This window comes from Eubalaena glacialis, chromosome 4 (assembly GCF_028564815.1).
Source record: "Eubalaena glacialis isolate mEubGla1 chromosome 4, mEubGla1.1.hap2.+ XY, whole genome shotgun sequence".
Lineage (NCBI taxonomy): Eukaryota > Metazoa > Chordata > Mammalia > Artiodactyla > Balaenidae > Eubalaena > Eubalaena glacialis.
Window position 1 is genome coordinate 43,541,589 of NC_083719.1, and position 18,135 is coordinate 43,559,723.

At 38.0% G+C, this 18,135-nt stretch overlaps 1 protein-coding gene across 1 annotated transcript in view; it reads right to left on the reverse strand.

Moving 5' to 3' along the window:
• ANKRD55 (ankyrin repeat domain 55) overlaps positions 1-18,135 on the reverse strand; it is a 90,590-nt gene that overhangs the window by 59,361 nt on the left and 13,094 nt on the right. Inside the window, exon 2 of the mRNA XM_061187808.1 lies at positions 2,840-2,962. Coding sequence (XP_061043791.1) covers positions 2,840-2,962 — 123 coding nt within the window. The remainder of the gene's footprint in view (positions 1-2,839; positions 2,963-18,135) is intronic.

Consider the following 18,135-nt stretch of genomic DNA (forward strand, 5'->3'; position numbering starts at 1 on the left):
AGCTGGTTAATATGATGGATTACACAGATTGAGTTTCAAGTACTGAAATAGACTTACATTCCTAGAACAAACCACACTTGGTCATGGTGTATAATTCTTTTTATATATTACTGAATTCTATTTGCTGATATTTTGCTAAGGATGTCTGTCTGTATCTGTATTCATGTGGAGTATTGGTCTGTAGGTTTATTTTTTGTATCATCTTTGTCACATTTTGATATCAGAGTAATACTAGCTTCATAATCATAACCAGGAAAACTTTCCTCCTCTTATCTTTTCTGGAAGAGATTATGCAGAGTTGATATGAATTTTATTTAAAAGTTTGTAGAAGTTTCCAGTGGAATCATCTAGGCCTGATGATGTCTTTTTCTGGGAATTTTAAAATTATGAATTTAAGTTCCTTAATAGTTATAGGACTATTCAAATAATGTTTCCTATTGGATGAACTGTGGTAGTTTATCTTTTTTGAGGAATTGATCCATTTCATCTAAATACTCAAATTATGTGTGCAGAGTTGCTTGTTGTATTTTCTTATTATCTGCAGGGTCATTCCTGACAGTGATAATTTGTGTCTTCTTACATTTTCTTTTTGTCATTATTGCTAGAGGTTTGTCAATTTTATTGATCTTTTCAAAGAATTAGTTCCTTGTTTCATTGATTTTCTCTATTTTCTGCTTTCAATTTCATTGATTTCTATTCTTCTCTTTATTACTTCTTTCCTTCTGTTTGCTTTGGGTTTATTTTACTCTACTTTTTCTAGGTTCTTGAGGTGAGAACTTAGATTATTGACCAATACTTTTCCTCTTTTCTAATGAATGTATTTAGTGCCATAAATTTCCCTCTTAGCATTGCTTTAGATATGTGCCACAAATTTTGATATGTTGTATCTTTGTTTCCATTCATAATCACTTAGTACCAGCCAGGATTGAATGCAATCAGTCTGACTCTTGTATTTATCACACAAGTGGTGTTTAACCTTTGACTTTTCTCATTTCCAACTTCTAACCCCAAGGCAGATGTACAAGTAATTCTGCTTTAAAAAACGAACAAACAAAAAACTACCATGGATAAATTAGGGAGTACCCACATACTTTACAAAACATTTTATTGTCATGATAAGGGAATCCCAGCTCCTCTTGGGACAGGTCAACTGGTTAAAAATCATTAATGACTTCCTAGAAATACTAGGATAGAGAAACCAATGCTAAATCCTTTGTTATAGTTCCATAGGTCCTTGAGGCTGCCACTTCTTCCTCTTCTTCCTCTTCTCCTCCTCCCCCTTTTTCTTCTCCTCCTTCTTCTTCTTTGTCTTCATCTTCATTTGTTAACCCTGTTTTCTTTCAGTTGTTCAGATTTGTTTCATTTCTATTGTTCTATTTTCAAGTTCATTGATCCTTTCCTCTGCTTCCTCATTCTGCTGCTGAGCTTAGCCATTGAGTTTTTAATTGTAATTATTGTATTTTTCAGTTTTAAAATTTTCCATTTGGTTCTTCTTTATATCTGTATTTCTTTGCTGAGCCTTTCTAATTTTTCATTTGTTTCAAGCATATTTGTAATTGCTCATTGAAGCATTTTTTTCACGGCTACTTGAAGATCTTTGCCAGATAATTCTAACATCTGTCATCTCAGTGTTGGCATCTATTGATGGTCTTTTTCCATTCAGTTTGAGGTCTTACTGATACTTGGTATGTCAAGTGATTTTCTACCGAAACTTGGACATTTGGGGTATTGCATTATGAGTTGCCTAAATCTTACTTAAATCCTCTATTTTAACTGGTTTTCTCTGATACTGCTCCAAAGGGTAAGTGAAGGGGGGGGGGTGCCACTTCATTATTGCCAGGTGGGATTAGAAGTCTAAGTCCCCTACTTAGCCTTCATTGACATCTAAGGGAGAAGACTTTTCCTTACTGCGTGGTGGTGAGAGTCCTAATTCTCAAGAAGGATTCCTCTGACACTGCCTCAGCAGTGGGGATATGGAGACTGCATTACCATGTGAAGGTGGAGGCCCAGGCTCCATGCTTGGTCTTTGCTGGAATGAGTGGGGTTGGAGTCATAGTTTTTTGTTTTTTGTTTTTTTTGGTGGTAGTGTTTGATGGAATAGACTCATTATTGTCTAAAAGTTTTCTGTCTTGCTATGCAGTCCCTTTCTTTGTTCTTTGGCTAGAGAGCAGGCTTTTGTTGGGGGCTTTTTTGACCTCTGTCCACTGGCATTCCTATGTTGTCAGCTTCTTCAGCTCCAAGTCTGGGAAGTATGAGGCAAAAAGGAAGACCAGGAAACTCACCACTGTGTCATTCCTTGGGTCCCATGGTCCTAGCTAGTCTGTCATTTTCTCTCCACCTTCCAGAGTGTTCTTATGCTTATGCTATATACAATGTTCAGGATTTTTAGTTGTATTTAGCAGAAGGAATAAAGAAAAAAGTACTACTTCTACTCCATCTTCCCAGAAGCAGAAATCCTTGCTCTCTGGCTTTAATAGCCGCACTTTCCCAACATCCACTGCTACCAAAAATAGCCTCCTCTTTTCATACCCATTTTCTAACTTCAACTAATTGGCCTATCTACTTGAGTCACTCATACAAAGAAGTTGAAGACAAACTCAAACCAAACAACTTCATGAGAAGAGGTGATGTAAAAGAATTTGAAGATTTGTGTCCATGACTCTCATTAAATAAAATGCTGAGGAACCTGCACACGGCTACAGGCAGGATATTCCTTGACCCTCCAGTAACAAAGTAGTTTGTCAAATATAATTTTATTAACATTGTTCACCTCTGGAGGCCATCTCTAAAAGGATAGATCAGACCATTCTGCAGGATTCAAAATACATAAATAGCTCACCTTCACTGTCACAGCATTCTAGGATGGAAGGGTCTTCCCGAATCACGGCAGTCAAAGCATTGACATCTCCGTTAGATGCTGCCTGATAAACCATGGTCAGGTCAACTTCTTCAGATGAATCACCTTCATGAATCAAACAGAGACAAACTTACCGTGTGGAGAGAATTCACTGAAAGAATAACAACACCCAAAGCGTCACCCACACAAGTGATTCATGAAAATCTCTCTGGTGAATCCAGGCAGAAGGCTGAGTCATCCTGATCACATGCACCTTACCACTTCTGAAGAAAGGTGGGCCACTGTGGGCTGTGTTGTAGCATCACCATATATTGGGAAGGAGCCTGAGGGATTAGGTATCCACTGAGATTTAATGATTCTCTCAAAGTATTTGGACTACATGAAATCAGTGAGACCAGATTGGGAAGTGGAGCCCGTATCTTGGTTCAGGGTTTCCTTTTTGATCTGAAATATGTTACTTTCCCTTTCAATGACTCAGTTTACCCACCTTTGAAGGAGATATTGTGCTCCTTATTCTCTGTTCTCTAGTTGGACTCTCTACCCTTTTCCTCTTGCTCTGAACCCTGAAGGCTAACCTTGCTGACCACATCACCCAGGCCCCCTGGCCCTCAGTGTCCGTGGGAGGCACTGGTAGGAGAGTGGTGAGGAGAAGAGAGATGGGGCATTTCCTCCTGCTTTCCCCTAGTTCAGGGTCTAGCAGTAACTGCTTCTCTCCCACCAGGAGGGTCCTCCTCCCCGGAACCAGCCCTCACTGGGCTCCCTGTGGTAACAAACATTGTCCTTTCAACCCTGCCTCATCTCTGTATGTAGTCCCATCACAGAAGCCCTTCATTTGAACCACCTGAGGTTTCATGACATGGTGTTCCCAGAAGAAAGAGCTGTATGCAAGTCCTTTGAATTTGGTAGCCACCTGTATCATACCTTTGTGCATGATTGAACCAACTAATAGTATTACCAAAGGTGACAAGAGAACTGTGGGTCAAGTGACCCCAGGGGAGCAATGGAAGGGCTGGGAGACAAGCTTTGTTTACAGGAACACCCCTTGTGAGGTGCTGGGCCGAGCCCCTCTACTTAATTTCTCCCACACATGGCCATGGTTCAGGGAAAATATATGTGCACAAGAAAAGTTTTTAAAATTGTGTTTTTCTACTAGTGTAGGCATTATGCTAGAGATACTTTACAGTTCTAATTGATCTTTAGTTGGCAGTGGTCCTAACCCTTTGGTTGGGAAGGGTTGGGCTTTGTTTCTCAGTCCCAGTATTTCTGGGAAGTCACCAATGACTTTTTAACCAGTTGACCTGTCCCAGGAGAAGCTTGTCATTAAAAATGATTCACTTACAACAACAAACTCCGTTGTAAAGTGAGTAGTTGCTCGCTAATTTATCCATGATAGGTTTGTTACTGTAGGTGTTGCTTTTAAAGCCTTCTCACCTTTACATTTGTCTGAGGGCTGGAAGTGAGCAGTGAGGGATGTGAAAGGCAAATGCCACTTCTGTGTGAGTGTAAGGACCCTGGAGCCACACCACTGGGGTTCAATTCCTAGTTTGTACTAACTAGCTATGTAAATTTGGGCCAGTTACCCTCTCTGGGCCTTAGTTTCCTTGTCTTTAAAATGGAGATGATGATGATGACAACCATGCATCTCATAAGGTTGCTGTGAGGAGTAAATGAGTTAATATTTAATCCTATGTGCTTTTAGGACAGGGCATAGTGTGTAGTAAATGCTGTATATACTTTGGTACTACTACTGTTACCATTTTTTTTTCTGATAGTGTGCAAATTTAGAGAGCATTTGAAATCTGGGGCATGTAGAGAAAAAAGTCTCTCTGATGATGGCTAGCTAAAAGATCCATAGATTGTACAGAACATTCACTCTCTATTAGAAACTCCCCCAGGAGTCTAGACATTTTGTGAATATTGCTCACAATATCTTTGGACACAAGAAATAGGGCCCAGACCCAAGCACAAAGATGGGCCTGGTATCTGGTTGTATGACCACATCCATAGATGCTGGTGATGTCACTTCAGAAGGAAGGTCCTGGTGGTGGGCTGAGGTACAAGGTATGCTGTGTTTATAGCCTGTTTATATCTTATACAACGTGTTTATATAATATATATAAACGTGTTTATAACCTGTTCATCACTGCGTGCAATAAAATCTGTAAGGCACATTCATCAGACTGTAGAGTACATACAGCTGAGAGAAACAAGGAATGCATTGCCTGATAGAATTAGAATTCCAAACAACTTGCCAGAAGGATTCTAATAACATTGTATTTAATAGGGATAAACATTTAGTCTGTGAAATATCCAGTTGAACTAAGTGAAGGGTGGTTGAACCTGTAGTTTTTGTTCCTCAATATCCCCTCACCCTGCTGGTGACCTTAACCTGATTATTCTCTAGGGACCACTTCCTCTCCACTTTCAGCACAGGGGGTTGGCTACATTCCTGCTCAGGGCCAGAACATGTGACCTAGAACTAGCCATTCAGCACCAGCATTATCCTGGCCACAGATATTGGTTCAGGGATGTGCCTCAATCAGAGCCCATAAAAGGCAATGATATTTTGGATATTTTGGGATTGCTGGGAACAAGTTTTGTTCTACCACCCATGAAATTGGGAGTTATGGGGGGGACATCTTATGGGTGGAGAGCTTATGAATGAAGACAACACAAGAAGAGCAGAGCTGGGCTAAGAGAAAGAAATAATTGAGACCTGATGACATCATTTGAATTCCTGAATCAAGCCATACCTTAAGCCAGCACCATTTCTGGAACATTTACATGTCCCAATAAATTTCTTTTTTTGCTTAGGTCAGTTTGCATAGATTTTATGTGTTTGTTTTTCTTTTTAATCACTGCAAGAGTTCTAACTAACAGAAGATTTTAGTGGTGGCACATTAAAAAAGCATGTAGGGATTTAGTTGGGCAATTAACACTATAGGAATTAACAGTGTGACAGTAAACTAGTAGGATCTCTGGCTGCAGTAATAATAGTCTAGTAATGAGACTGAGGGAGATAATAGGCTTTTTCCATTCTTAACTGCTCAGTGTCATGTTGAGGTCTATGGCCCATGGATTAAATGTGCTATAGGTAGCTGGAGAACATTCCGAGGAGAGTGACCAGAGTATGACTGGACTTCATGTCACCTGATGAACAGTGAAAGGAAACAGATCTGTTTACTCTGAAGATTACTCTGTGTGGTCATCATGGTTGCCTTCAGATATTTGAAGAGGTTTTTTTTTGTTTTTTTAATTAAAAAAACTGTGGTAAATATACATAACATATGCCATTTTAATCATTTTTAAGTGTAGAGTTCAGTGGCTTGATGTACATTCACATTGTTGTGCAACCATCACCACTATTCAGCTTCAGAACTCTTTTCAGCTTCCAGAACTCGAACTCTGTATCCATTAGACAAAAAACTCCCCATTCCTCCCTCCCCTCCATCTCCTGGAAACCACCATTCCATTTTCTGTCTCTATGAATTTGACCACTCTAGATATCTCATTTAAGTGGAATCAATAGTATTTGTCCTTTTGTTACTGGCTTATTTCACTTAGCGTAATGTCCTCGAGATTCATCCACATTGTAGCATGTGTCAGAATTTCCTTCTTTTTAAAGGTTGAATGATAATCTGTTGTATGTATGTACCACATTTTGTTTATTCATTCATCTAATGGTGGACACTTGGGTTGTTTCCACCTTTTGGCTATTGTGAATAATGCTGCTGCAAACATCGGTATACAAATAACTCTTTCAGACTCTTTCGAGTATATACTTAGAAGTGAAATTGCTGGATCACATGATAATTCTATTTTTAATTTTTTAAGGAACCACTGTACTGTTTTCCAATGTGGCTGCAACATTTTATATTCTCACCAACAATGCACAAGGGTTCCAATTTCCCCATGTCCTTACCAACACTTGTTATTTCCTGTTTTTGCTTCTTGTGTTTGTTTGTTGTAATAATAGCTAGCCTAATGGGTGTGAAGTGATATCTTGTGGTTTTGATTTGCATTTCCCTATGATTAGTGATGCTGAGCATCTTTTCATGTGCTTTTTGGCCATTTGTATACCTTCTTTGGAGAAATGTCTAAGTCCTTTGCCCATTTTTAACTGGGGTTGTTTGTTTTTCTGTTAAGTTGTAGAAATTCTTTATATATTCTGGATATTAACTCTATATTAGATATATAATTTGTATACATTTTCTCCCATTCTGTTGGTTGCCTTATCGCTCTGTTGATAGTATCGATGTATAAAAGCATTTAACTTTGATGTAGTTCAATTTGTCTATCTTTTGTCGTCTGTGCTTTTGACATCACATCTAAGAAATTACAGTAAGTCCCCTACATATGAACAAGTTCTGTTCTGAGAGTGTGTTTGTAAGTCCAATTTGTTTGTAAGTCCAACAAAATTAGCCTAGGTACCCAACAAACACAATTGGCTATATGGTACTGTACTGTAATAGGTTTACAGTACTTTTCACACAAATAATACATAAAAAACAAACAAAAAATAATGAAAACACTTTTAATCTTATAGTACAGTACCTTGAAAAGTACAGTAGTACCAGCTACATCACCACTGCTTTTACACTTGCTTCCAGACATCCTGGGCTTGCAGTAAGGATGCTGTACTACTAAACTTTATACAGTACTGTATGGTACACAAAAGCACAACCACTTGTAGAGGATGCACACACGTGACAATGTGAGCCAGACACATGAACTAACTTACGTGATTGGACATGCAAACTCACATTTGCATTTTTGAAAGTTTGCAACTTGAAGGTTCGTATGTAGGGGACTTACTCTATTGCCAAATTCAATGTCATGTAGCTTTCCCCCTATGTTTTCTTCTAAGAGTTTTATAGTTTTAGGTCTTATGATTAGATCGTTGATCCATTTTGAGCTATTTTTTGTAGATGATGTTAAGGTAAGGGTCTGACTTCATCATTTTGCATGTGGCTGTCCAGTTGTTTCTGCACTATTGCTGAAAAGACAATTCTTCCCCCATTGAATGGTCTTGGCACCCTTGTTGACTCCTCAGTTGCCCCCTAAGTTGACCATAGATATAAGAGATTATTTCTAGACTCCCAGTTCTATTCCATGGATCTCTATGTTTGTCTTTATGCCAGTACTACACTGTTTTGATTGCTGTAGCTTTGTAGTATGGTTTGAAATCAGGAAGTGTGAGACCTCCAACTTTGTTCTTCTTTTGTAAGATTTTTTTGGCTATCTGGGTCCCTTGAAATTCCATATGAATTTTAGGATGGATTTTTATATTTCTGCAAAAACATCATTGGGATTTTGTTAGGGATTGCATCAAATCTGTAAATCTCTTTGGGTAGTACTGACGTCTTAACAATATTGTCTTTCAATCCATGAAACACAAGACATCTTTCCATTTATTGGTGTCTTCTTTAATTTCTTTCAACAATGTTTTGTAGTTTTCAGTGTATAAGTCTTTTGCCTTCTTGGTTAATTTTATTCCTAAGTATTTTATTCTCTTTGATGCTACTGTAAACAGGATTATTTTTCAAAGAGCTTTTAGCCAAGTTTGTGGTTAAACTTTTATGTGAAATTCCAGCAGTTAGAAATAGCAGTGGGTGAGAATGACAGAAGAGTATTTTAATGGTCAGAGAACTGTAAAAATGTCCTAGGTCTCCTCAAGAGGTCGTGAACTTCCTGTAATTAAAGATGCCAATCTTGGGACTTCCCTGGTGGTCCAGTGGTTAAGACTTCACCTTCCAATTCAGGGGTTGTGGGTTCGATCCCTGGTCAGGGAGCTAAGATCCCACATGCCTCGCAGCCAAAAAAACAAAACATAAAACAGAAGCACTATTGTAACAAATTCAATAAAGACTTTAAAAATAGCCCACATCAAAAAAAAGAGAAAAATCTTAAAAATAAAAAAAGATGCCAGTCTTGGCTAGGTGGTCACCAAGGGAGTGTGTTGCAGAAGGAATTCAGACACAGAGTGAAGCACAAGGTATGGGGAAGGGAAGATGTGTGAGGCAAAACAGAATGTATTTCAGGGTTTCTTCTAACCCTAGGATACCATACTAAACTACAGAGTGATTAGGAAATAGGAAATGAAGGAGCTTCCATAGAAGTTGTATAGAAACAGTCAATTTAAATTGTAATCAATGCAAATAATTAGGCCTAAACTTAAGATAGTGCAAAGAATTTCTGTAGAAATGATGAAGGGTGAAGTAGAAGTAACAAGAATGAGGAGAAGGATAACTGATGGTCCTGGTGGAATCTAAAATAGAGGCAAGAACAATTTTTTTCTATCAAAGGTCACAAAACCATTTAAGATATGCAGAAGATCTATACAAACAAACAATACATAAATTCTTCCTTCTCTCCTTCCTTCTTTCCTTATCCATCTCGCTATCTATTATCTATCTACTTTTTTTGTCTATCTACCTATCTATCTATCTGGTATCATCTATCTATCTACCATCTATTTATCATCTATTTATCTTTCTTTCTATTCATCTTTAGAGGAGGAGCATGGTTTGAATGGCTTTTGCCTCTCTAACTGTGTGAAAGTTAAACAGATAGACTTATATATGGATATATGGATCTATGGATGCATAAAGAAAAATTCTAAAATTCACCAAGGGAGAGAGACTGAAAGTAGAGAGAATGGAAAACAGACATAAAGGAAAGAAAAGAAAGGAAAGGAAAGGAAAGAAAGAAGCATGTGAACAGATGCAGATTATATTTTATAAAAAGTTATCTATGTATATGTATACCTGAAAAATATAAAAGACAAGAAGACGATGCATCAAACATCAATAGAGATAATTTTTTAGATATTATTCAGTACTTTCTATATTTTCCCAATTCTCTACAAAGAATTTATATACTTTTTATAATCATCAAAATAAATCAAGTTTTAAGTGGTGAGAGAGGAGTGTGCCTTACTAGCTTTACATTAATGTGTTACTACTAGAAGGGTAGACAGAGCTTTGTGTGTCTGTAATAGAGAAAACAAGTACTTGATACTTGACAAAGTGCTGAAAAAGGAAAAACATACATGTATTTAAAAAATTCTGACCTTTATAAATACCCTAGTAGATTTTTTTTTTTTTAAACAGGTACATGTTTTAAATTTTTATTAATTTTTACCTAAAAATTGGAAGGATAGACTTTTTGGAAATCATCTATTTCCCTCATTTTTCATGGTTAAAAACCTTGTAAATGGTTTTCTGGATGTGTCATAAATTATCAACTTAATTCCAAGGGCCCAACTTTTTAATAGTAGGATTGCAGAAATATGACAGGCTGCTAGAAATGTTTTAGATTAGAGGACCTTCTTCAAAGCTTCTCACATTTTACACGAATATGGGTTCCTTCACATAGTGGTTCTGTCTCTGGGTTATTGCAGAGTTCCTTGGGAAAGCCCTTGACTGCATCAATTACTGGGCCTACTTTGTTGAAATTACCCAGAGGTCAGCTTGGCATTTGTTCTGCTTAAGTTGAGACTGTGTTGTGGAACAGCCAGGTCAATGTAAGGATAGATTGGGTACAGCAGTTTCAAGAGTCCAGATCAGAGGGTCTTGGGAGGATTTCTTTGGTTCATTCTATTCTGAGAATCCTTGGGTGGCTGAATGCAGCCTAGAGTCACTAGTGAAGTCTGGATTCATTTTGGGCAACTACAGAAGATTCCACAGATATTTCTTACATTGTTTTTTGGAGTGGAATTGATTGCATCTGAAGAACTGAAATTTATTCATTTATCCATTTACTTAACAAACATCTACCATGGGCTAGTGAAATTGCAGGTACAAACGTTGTAGAGTCTCTCTGTTCCTAAGAAAAACATGCCCTAATGGGAAAAGAAGTATGTAATTTATGATTGAGATATACCAGGGATATTATGGCAGGACAAGAGGAAGAATGATTTAAATGAATAGGTTCCTGGGCATTCTCCTAATCCAGATCACTCTATCCTCCCTCAGGATTATCTTGGGTGCTTTGGGGACAGTAGAGAAATTGTGTTTTGGGAGCTGCCTGGAATGATCTATCCATAAGGTGGTGAGGTCTTTTCACTTTTAAGGAAGATGCCAGGCCTTCACTGCACCCTGATGGCTCCATGTAACAATATTGCCACCCACTGGTGATAAAGAGTCTCTCTGGGCCTTGACCTTGGCCCTGAGCCAGGATGGTGCCAGTTCTGCTGGACAGAATTAAAAGTCAGTTTGGAACACTCTGGTCATGTAGGAACAAGTTTAAGGTCATTGATACAGTTGGCTGGCATTGAAAGCAAATTAGTTTCATGTGACTCATCATGTACATCATATGATACAAAGCATGCATACATGCAAGCAATATAGAAAAATAGTAAGAGCCCAGCCTCCAGAGTTTGAATCCTAGCACTGCCAATTTCCTGATAGCTGTGTGATCTTGGGCAAGTTACTTAACCTCTCTATTCTCATTCTTCTCTTGTCAAATGGGTAAGAAGAGTATTTACCTCACAGGGTTGTTCTGAGAGCTAAATGAGTTCACCCACATAAAGTGCAATGCCTGGCACAATGTATTCAAAGTATGTCAACAATAATACATTATCACCATTACTACTTTGACATAGATAGGAACCTCTGTCTTCTTTCCCCTTAAAGAGACCCTTTGCCTTGCTCAGCAGGCTGTAGAGATTTTGTGAGCTGAAACATTTTGCTATTTCTCGCATTTTCTCCTACAGTCCCTCAGGGTGTACTGGCTGAGGCTTTAAGAGTGTTTTATAAAGTGCCAGTCATATGGGAGGAGGAAAAAGAGTTTCTTTCTAACATTTTAAAGAGAAAAATAGCTCCAAGCTTTCTGCATGTGCCAGCTGAGAACAAATACTCAAAGCAACCTTCATGCCGTGGGAGTGGAAAAGAAGGGATTTCATTCTGTGGGGAGGAAGTCTTGCAACAGTATTATCTCAAGGGTAAGTATCTGGCCACAATCAGACCTTTCTTCATAACCAAACTTGTGATGCAACATAAACACATGCTGTATTTCTTTGAATCTCAGCATCACTGTGTTCCTCGGGGTGACTCTTCTGACCTGTGAATGACATTCCATGGCTCGCATCTCTACTGGACACGGGGTAGGGGATAGTGCTGGGAAATGGAATTTGCTGTTCTAAGGAACATGTCTGTGTTAAACTTCAGTGACGATGCCTCCCTAGAGTGCATTTTCATAAAATGAACTTTCATTTTAATAATACTAATTCTTAAAAAGAACTCAATCTTCAATGCATAGGACCTTTAGTATGTGTGCAATAAATGGACTGACTGACTGATGTAGTATTCATGTTCAATAGCTTTCTCACCCATTGGAGTCTTGTGGAAATCTCCTTGATGTTAAAAATATTGTGTCAAGAAGTTCTTTGGTAAGTAGGCAAGTATAAATCTTAAATGATTTTATGAAGGATTATGCTGGCCTAGCCAGTCTTTGGAAATTAAAAAGTAAGCCAAGTGTTATTTTGAACACTGTTCCTTTGATCTTCCTTACTTTCTTCTTGATCAAATGGATGACACCACCCACCTCTTTCACTTTTAAGAAATGGGAAGTGTTCATGTCAGGAATTTGCCATTTTAACTGGGGACTCTGGAAGGAGAGGAATAGGTGAAGAAGTGGGGTTTGTTTAGTTTGCAGAAGAGTAGACTTAGTTGGACATGACAGCTGTTGGAAAAGCTGGAAGAGAGTTTAGGATTGTTTTCTGTAGATCCAGAGGGAAGAACTAGTATTGGTGGGTAGAAATTGGAATAATTAAGATTTTTAATAACTAGAGCTGTTCAGAACTAGAAGGGATTATATTGTGAGCTGTGTGCTTCTCATCACTACCCATGTCCAAGCAGGTTCTGATCAAGCATATCTCGGGATGCTCTTGAGGAGATGTCTGTATTGAGTAGAAGGTTGACCTCTAAGGTTCCTTCTGTGATTAATATTCTATGTGTCTTTCTCCTATCTGTGTAGAACCAAATAATGAATCACCTGTTGTTGATGAACAATGACTGTTGTGCTGAAAAGGATTTGGAGAAGTGGGTTTTCCTCGAGTCCTTTAAAAGGTATCCTTCCTAGTGGCCCTCCACTGTGGCCACTTGTAAAACTGCCCCAAGTGCCTTGATCACCTAAAAATAGTTTAAGAAAACAAATGCAATTTGGGTGGCTTGTCCAAGTGTCAGAGATTGAACCAATCTATCTCTCTGTAGTCCTTTAGATTTGCATCTCTCCTTTTGTAGTCATCCTGTCAGCTGGGCTTCCATGGCTGTCTTCATTGTCTTGACTCTGTTTTCTCCCTCTTCATGACTGTCTCATGGGTTCCTTAAGGTAATTGAAATGGAATCCCTTCTTACTATATTGGAGTTGTTGTTTTATAAAAGGTACAGAATAAAACCCAACCTGGTGAATAATCACCCTTCCTATGACCCCACTAGAATTCTGGCAGTATGGCTTTGCTTTTTTTGCAGAAAAAAAAATCTCGAACGTTAGATAGTAGAAGTTAGAGTAGTGTTGGATACATTGTAGATACTTGATAAATATGTTTATTGATTTAATTAGCATATTCTTTTCCAACTGGCAAATTGAAGAGTACATATACGAAATGAAGTCTCATTCTTTCCAATCCTTGGGAATAGAATTAGGAAAAGTGATAGAAGAAGTAGTCTTCTGTTCCTTTAAATAATTTCATAAGGCATATCACTAGCATGATAGAGTTGAACTTCAAGTTCAACTTGAAGTTGAAGTTGAACTTCAACTTCAAGTAGAGTTGAAGTAAATGAATAGCTTCCCTCAACTCTCATAGATTATGGATATATTGTTAAGTAAGGCTGATTTAAAATGTATCATCAGAGCTGTGAGTATGTAATATTGTGAGGTCTAAAACAGTGACAACACAGCAAAGGAAACCATAAACAAAATGAGAAGACAACCTACGGAATGGGAGAACATATTTGCGAACAGTGCAACCAACAAGGGCTTAATTTCCAAAATATACAAACAGCTCATACAACTCAACAACAAAAAAACAAACAACCCAACCAAAAAATGGGCTGAAGATCTAAATAGACATTTCTCTGAAGAAGACATACAGATGGCCAATAGGCACATGAAAAGATGCTCAACATCGCTAATTATTAGAGAAATGCAAATCAAAACTATGAGGTACCACCTCACACTGATCAGAATGGCCATCATTAAAAAGTCTACAAATAACAATTGCTGGAGAGGGTGTGGAGAAAAGGAAAACCTCCTACACTGTTGGTGGGAATGTAAATTGGTGGAGCCACTATGGAAAACAGTATGGAGGTTCCTCAGAAAACTAAACATAGAATTACCATAGGATCCAACAATCCCACTCCTGGGCATATATCTGGACAAAACTATAATTCAAAAAGGTATATTCACCCCTGTGTTCATAGCAGCACTTTTCACTAGCCAAGACATGGAAACAACCTAAATGTCCATGGACAGATGAACGGATAAAGATGCCATTTGTAGCAATACAGATGCAACTAGAGATTATCATACTAAGTGAAGTAAGTCAGAAAGAGAAAGACAAATACCATATGATATCACTTATATGTGGAATCTAAAATATGACACAAATGAACTTACCTACAAAACAGAAACAGACTCACAGACATAGAGAACACACTTGTGGTTGCCAAGGCGGGTGGGGGAGAGGGGCAGGGATGGACTGGGAGTTTGGGGTTAGTGGATGCAACCTATTACATATAGAATGGATAACAACAAGGTCCTACTGTATAGCACAGGGAACTATATTCAATATCCTGAGATAAACCGTAATGGAAAAGAATATAAAAAAGAATGTATATGTACGTATAACTGAGTCTCTTTGCTGTACAGCAGAAATGAACACAACATTGTAAATCAACTATACTTCAATTTAAAAAATGCAAAAAAAAAGGTGATAACAGAAATGACTTCTCAATTAAATCTGAATCTCATAAAGAACTTTCTTTTTGAACAACAGAAATATTAGCCAAGTGTATTACTATTAACCACTCTGGGTTCAGTTCTCTATTTTGTAAAACAAGGTTGACTACATCCCTGGGTCTCAACACTGGATAAACATTAGAACCATCTGGGGAGTTAAAAAACAAAAACCAAAAAAAAACCTCCCTGATACCTAAGTGCTAACCCCAGATATTTTGATTTAATTGATCCGTCATTTCATACGTTATTTCATTTTGGATTACAAAAATTATGAAGATACAGATAAGAAGAAAATATATACTCAAAGATAATCACTATTAAGATGTTGGTATGTTGTATATACTTGATTTCTAGGCTTGCTTCCCACCCATCCTGGAGCCCTCATTCCTCCACCTGCCTGTGTAATGTAAATATGGGAGTGGGGAGAAGTGTCAGCAGGAGGGGAAGCTTGGAAACCTGAAAGATCTAGTTGCTTCAGAATGCGCAGTTGTGAGCCTCTGCCCTTTCCATCTTCCCCCTCTAAAATCTAAACTGTCTCCTGCCCCCTATCCTGCACTCAAAATGGACATGGCTGAAAATAAGTGGTAACCCAACCCAAAGGCTGTATAAAAGAGAAGGCAAGTTCCTAAGGAGCAAGCATAATGGTTAAAAGGTGCAAAAAGCTGTGAGGTCAGGAGGCATAGAACAGGAGGGAGAGAGTTCTGGAAGGTGCTGTAGCTTGGGGTGGGTAGCGCCCTAGGACAGTAGACTCCTGCCTGTGGCTGAAGCTTGGGGGCAATGGCTGCTGGTGGGGCAGGATTCATTGACCAAGGTAGCAATGCAAATCTCAAATCTCCCACACTGTGATCTTCTATGGATGAGAATACAATCATAGAACTTGAAGAAAATGACTGAAATTTTCTGAGATCCTATGTGAGTTTGGCTAACACTAAGGCCATTTTGCTACTCATTTATTAAGTGAATCTCTGTTTCTCCTCCCACTCCAAATTCCCCTCCCACAATAAGGGACCAGATGAAGGGTAATATTAAAAGGATCTAATGACTGGCTTTTCAGGTCCCCCATCAGACTGGAGGCAGGGGAATGGTTGGAATAATCTCTATTGATCTGAGGATACAGAGGTATTTTAATATTGTAACAACCAGTAACTAATAGTTCTTAGCATGGTGCTGGAGTTACATTTTACAAAAAAAAGATCATGCTGTACATATAATTTTGATTGTTGCTCCTTTTCAAACACTTAATATTGGATCACAAATATTTTCCGATGCCATAAGGTAAGATTTGAAAATGTTATTTATAAAATGTGGCATAAAATCCCATTGACTGGAATTAGCACAACTGATTTAATCATTCTCTTACTATTGAACATTTAAATTGTTTCTCTTTTGGGGGGAATTATTAATTCTGTAGCTATTCCAAATAATGCTATAACATTCTTGCATATATGTGTTTCTGTGCATCTTTATTTCCTTTGGACACATTCCTAGAAATGAACTTGGGAATCAATAGATTTGACTCTTTGTCAAATTGCCCTCCAGAAAGGTTGACCCAACACACCCTCCCCAAGCAGGGCTTGAGAGCATACATTTCACCTCATTCTTAATGACACTGTGATTAATTGTTTTTTTAAAAATAATGCTGATGTGAAAGAAGGAAAAGAGTATATCATTTCCAATGGTCATTTCTTTTATTATTCCTAAGAGAGAAGTTTTTTCACATGTTTATGGCCATTTCATGAATTACTTGTTGGTATCCTTTACATATTATTTCAAGGCATTTGTCGTTATCTAACTGGTTTGAAAGAGCTCTATATACATTAAGGACACTAACTCTTCATCTGCTATCTATGCTGCAGTTATTTTTCCCTGTTTGCCACTTAAGTTCTCAGTTTGTTTTGTTGGTTTTTGAAAAATAAACCAACAAAATCTATGGATATTGCACTTATGATTCATTGCCCGTGGAACCTTATACTTATGTGTTAACATTTAGCTGTAACTAATATGGAAATTTTAAACTTTATATTTGTATGCCACAATTACTTTTTTTCCCCAAATATTGTATAATTCTCCTTTTCTTCACTAATTTGTAAGGGCAACCTTATCATATAGTACTAACTCAATAACACCTTGGAGGAGGCTCCTCCTACAGCCCATTCACTGGAACTGTGGCTTGGAAAGCATGGATCCCAGAACTAACTTCTCTGCAGCGGTATACGCATGAATGTGGGAATGTGGCCAAAGTGCACCTCAATCACATTCCGTAGAGTCTTGTGGTCTGTCTCTAGTCAAGGTTCTTAGCTTTTTTGTGTTTCCTGCACAGTTTTGAATTCTAGAATTTTTGGTAGCATATTTGAAGGAATTCAACTCAGAACAATCCTTAAGTTAGCAAAAAGTTTGATACAACCATTTTGACGGCACAACAATGTCTCCCAGTAGCTATGAAAGCATCCACTGTTCTGGGGGGGTCTCTGTCACTGTCTGAACAACAATCATAATTATGGTCAACAATTATGCCACGCTTATTATGCACCAGGTACTGTGCTAAACCTTTTCCAGAAATCAACTCATTTAATTCTCACCTTATGAGAATTATTCCCACTTTATGGATGGGGAAACTGAGGCACAGGGCAGGAAAGTGACTTACTCAAAGTCACACAGTTAGTAAGTGGTGAAACTCAGATAAGGCTGCAGGCTGTCAGGCCTCAGATTCAACCCTCTGACCAATGTGCACTACTGTCTATCACTGCCCATTCACTCAGGTGGTGAAACCCTCATATATTCCAGTGAACCTGTGACCTTTCTTGGTGCTGGACAATATTCCACATTCCATTTTCTCTTACTCACAGCAGCCTATATCCTACTCTCCACAAGCTGTGCAGCTCAGCACTCTGCTGGAGAGACATCGTTGTGCTAGAGTTTATACTCATTTGTAACAAAAATAAAATCTGCACATTAATTGAAAATTGGGAATGCATCTATGAGGAGCTGCTTGTACACCAAGGAGAGAATTAAAGTTAGTGGTAGCAGTATAAAGATTCTAATATGAGGTTGAGCGAATTCTTTTAAAATATTAAGATAAATGTCAAATAACCAAGGAACAAATAGCTCTCATACTGAAGCACAGAAAGAGAATGAAATTTTTCTAATTTATTTTCTAAGCTAGCATAAACTGCTAAAGACATGTGCATACAGGCACCTATAGATGGACCCAATTTGTAAACTCAGAGTTCTAAGTTTTAAATTAAATTCTGCGAGATCAGATTAAGTTGGATGTTGAAAGAATAATACACCATGACTGAACAGAGTTTATTCTAGAA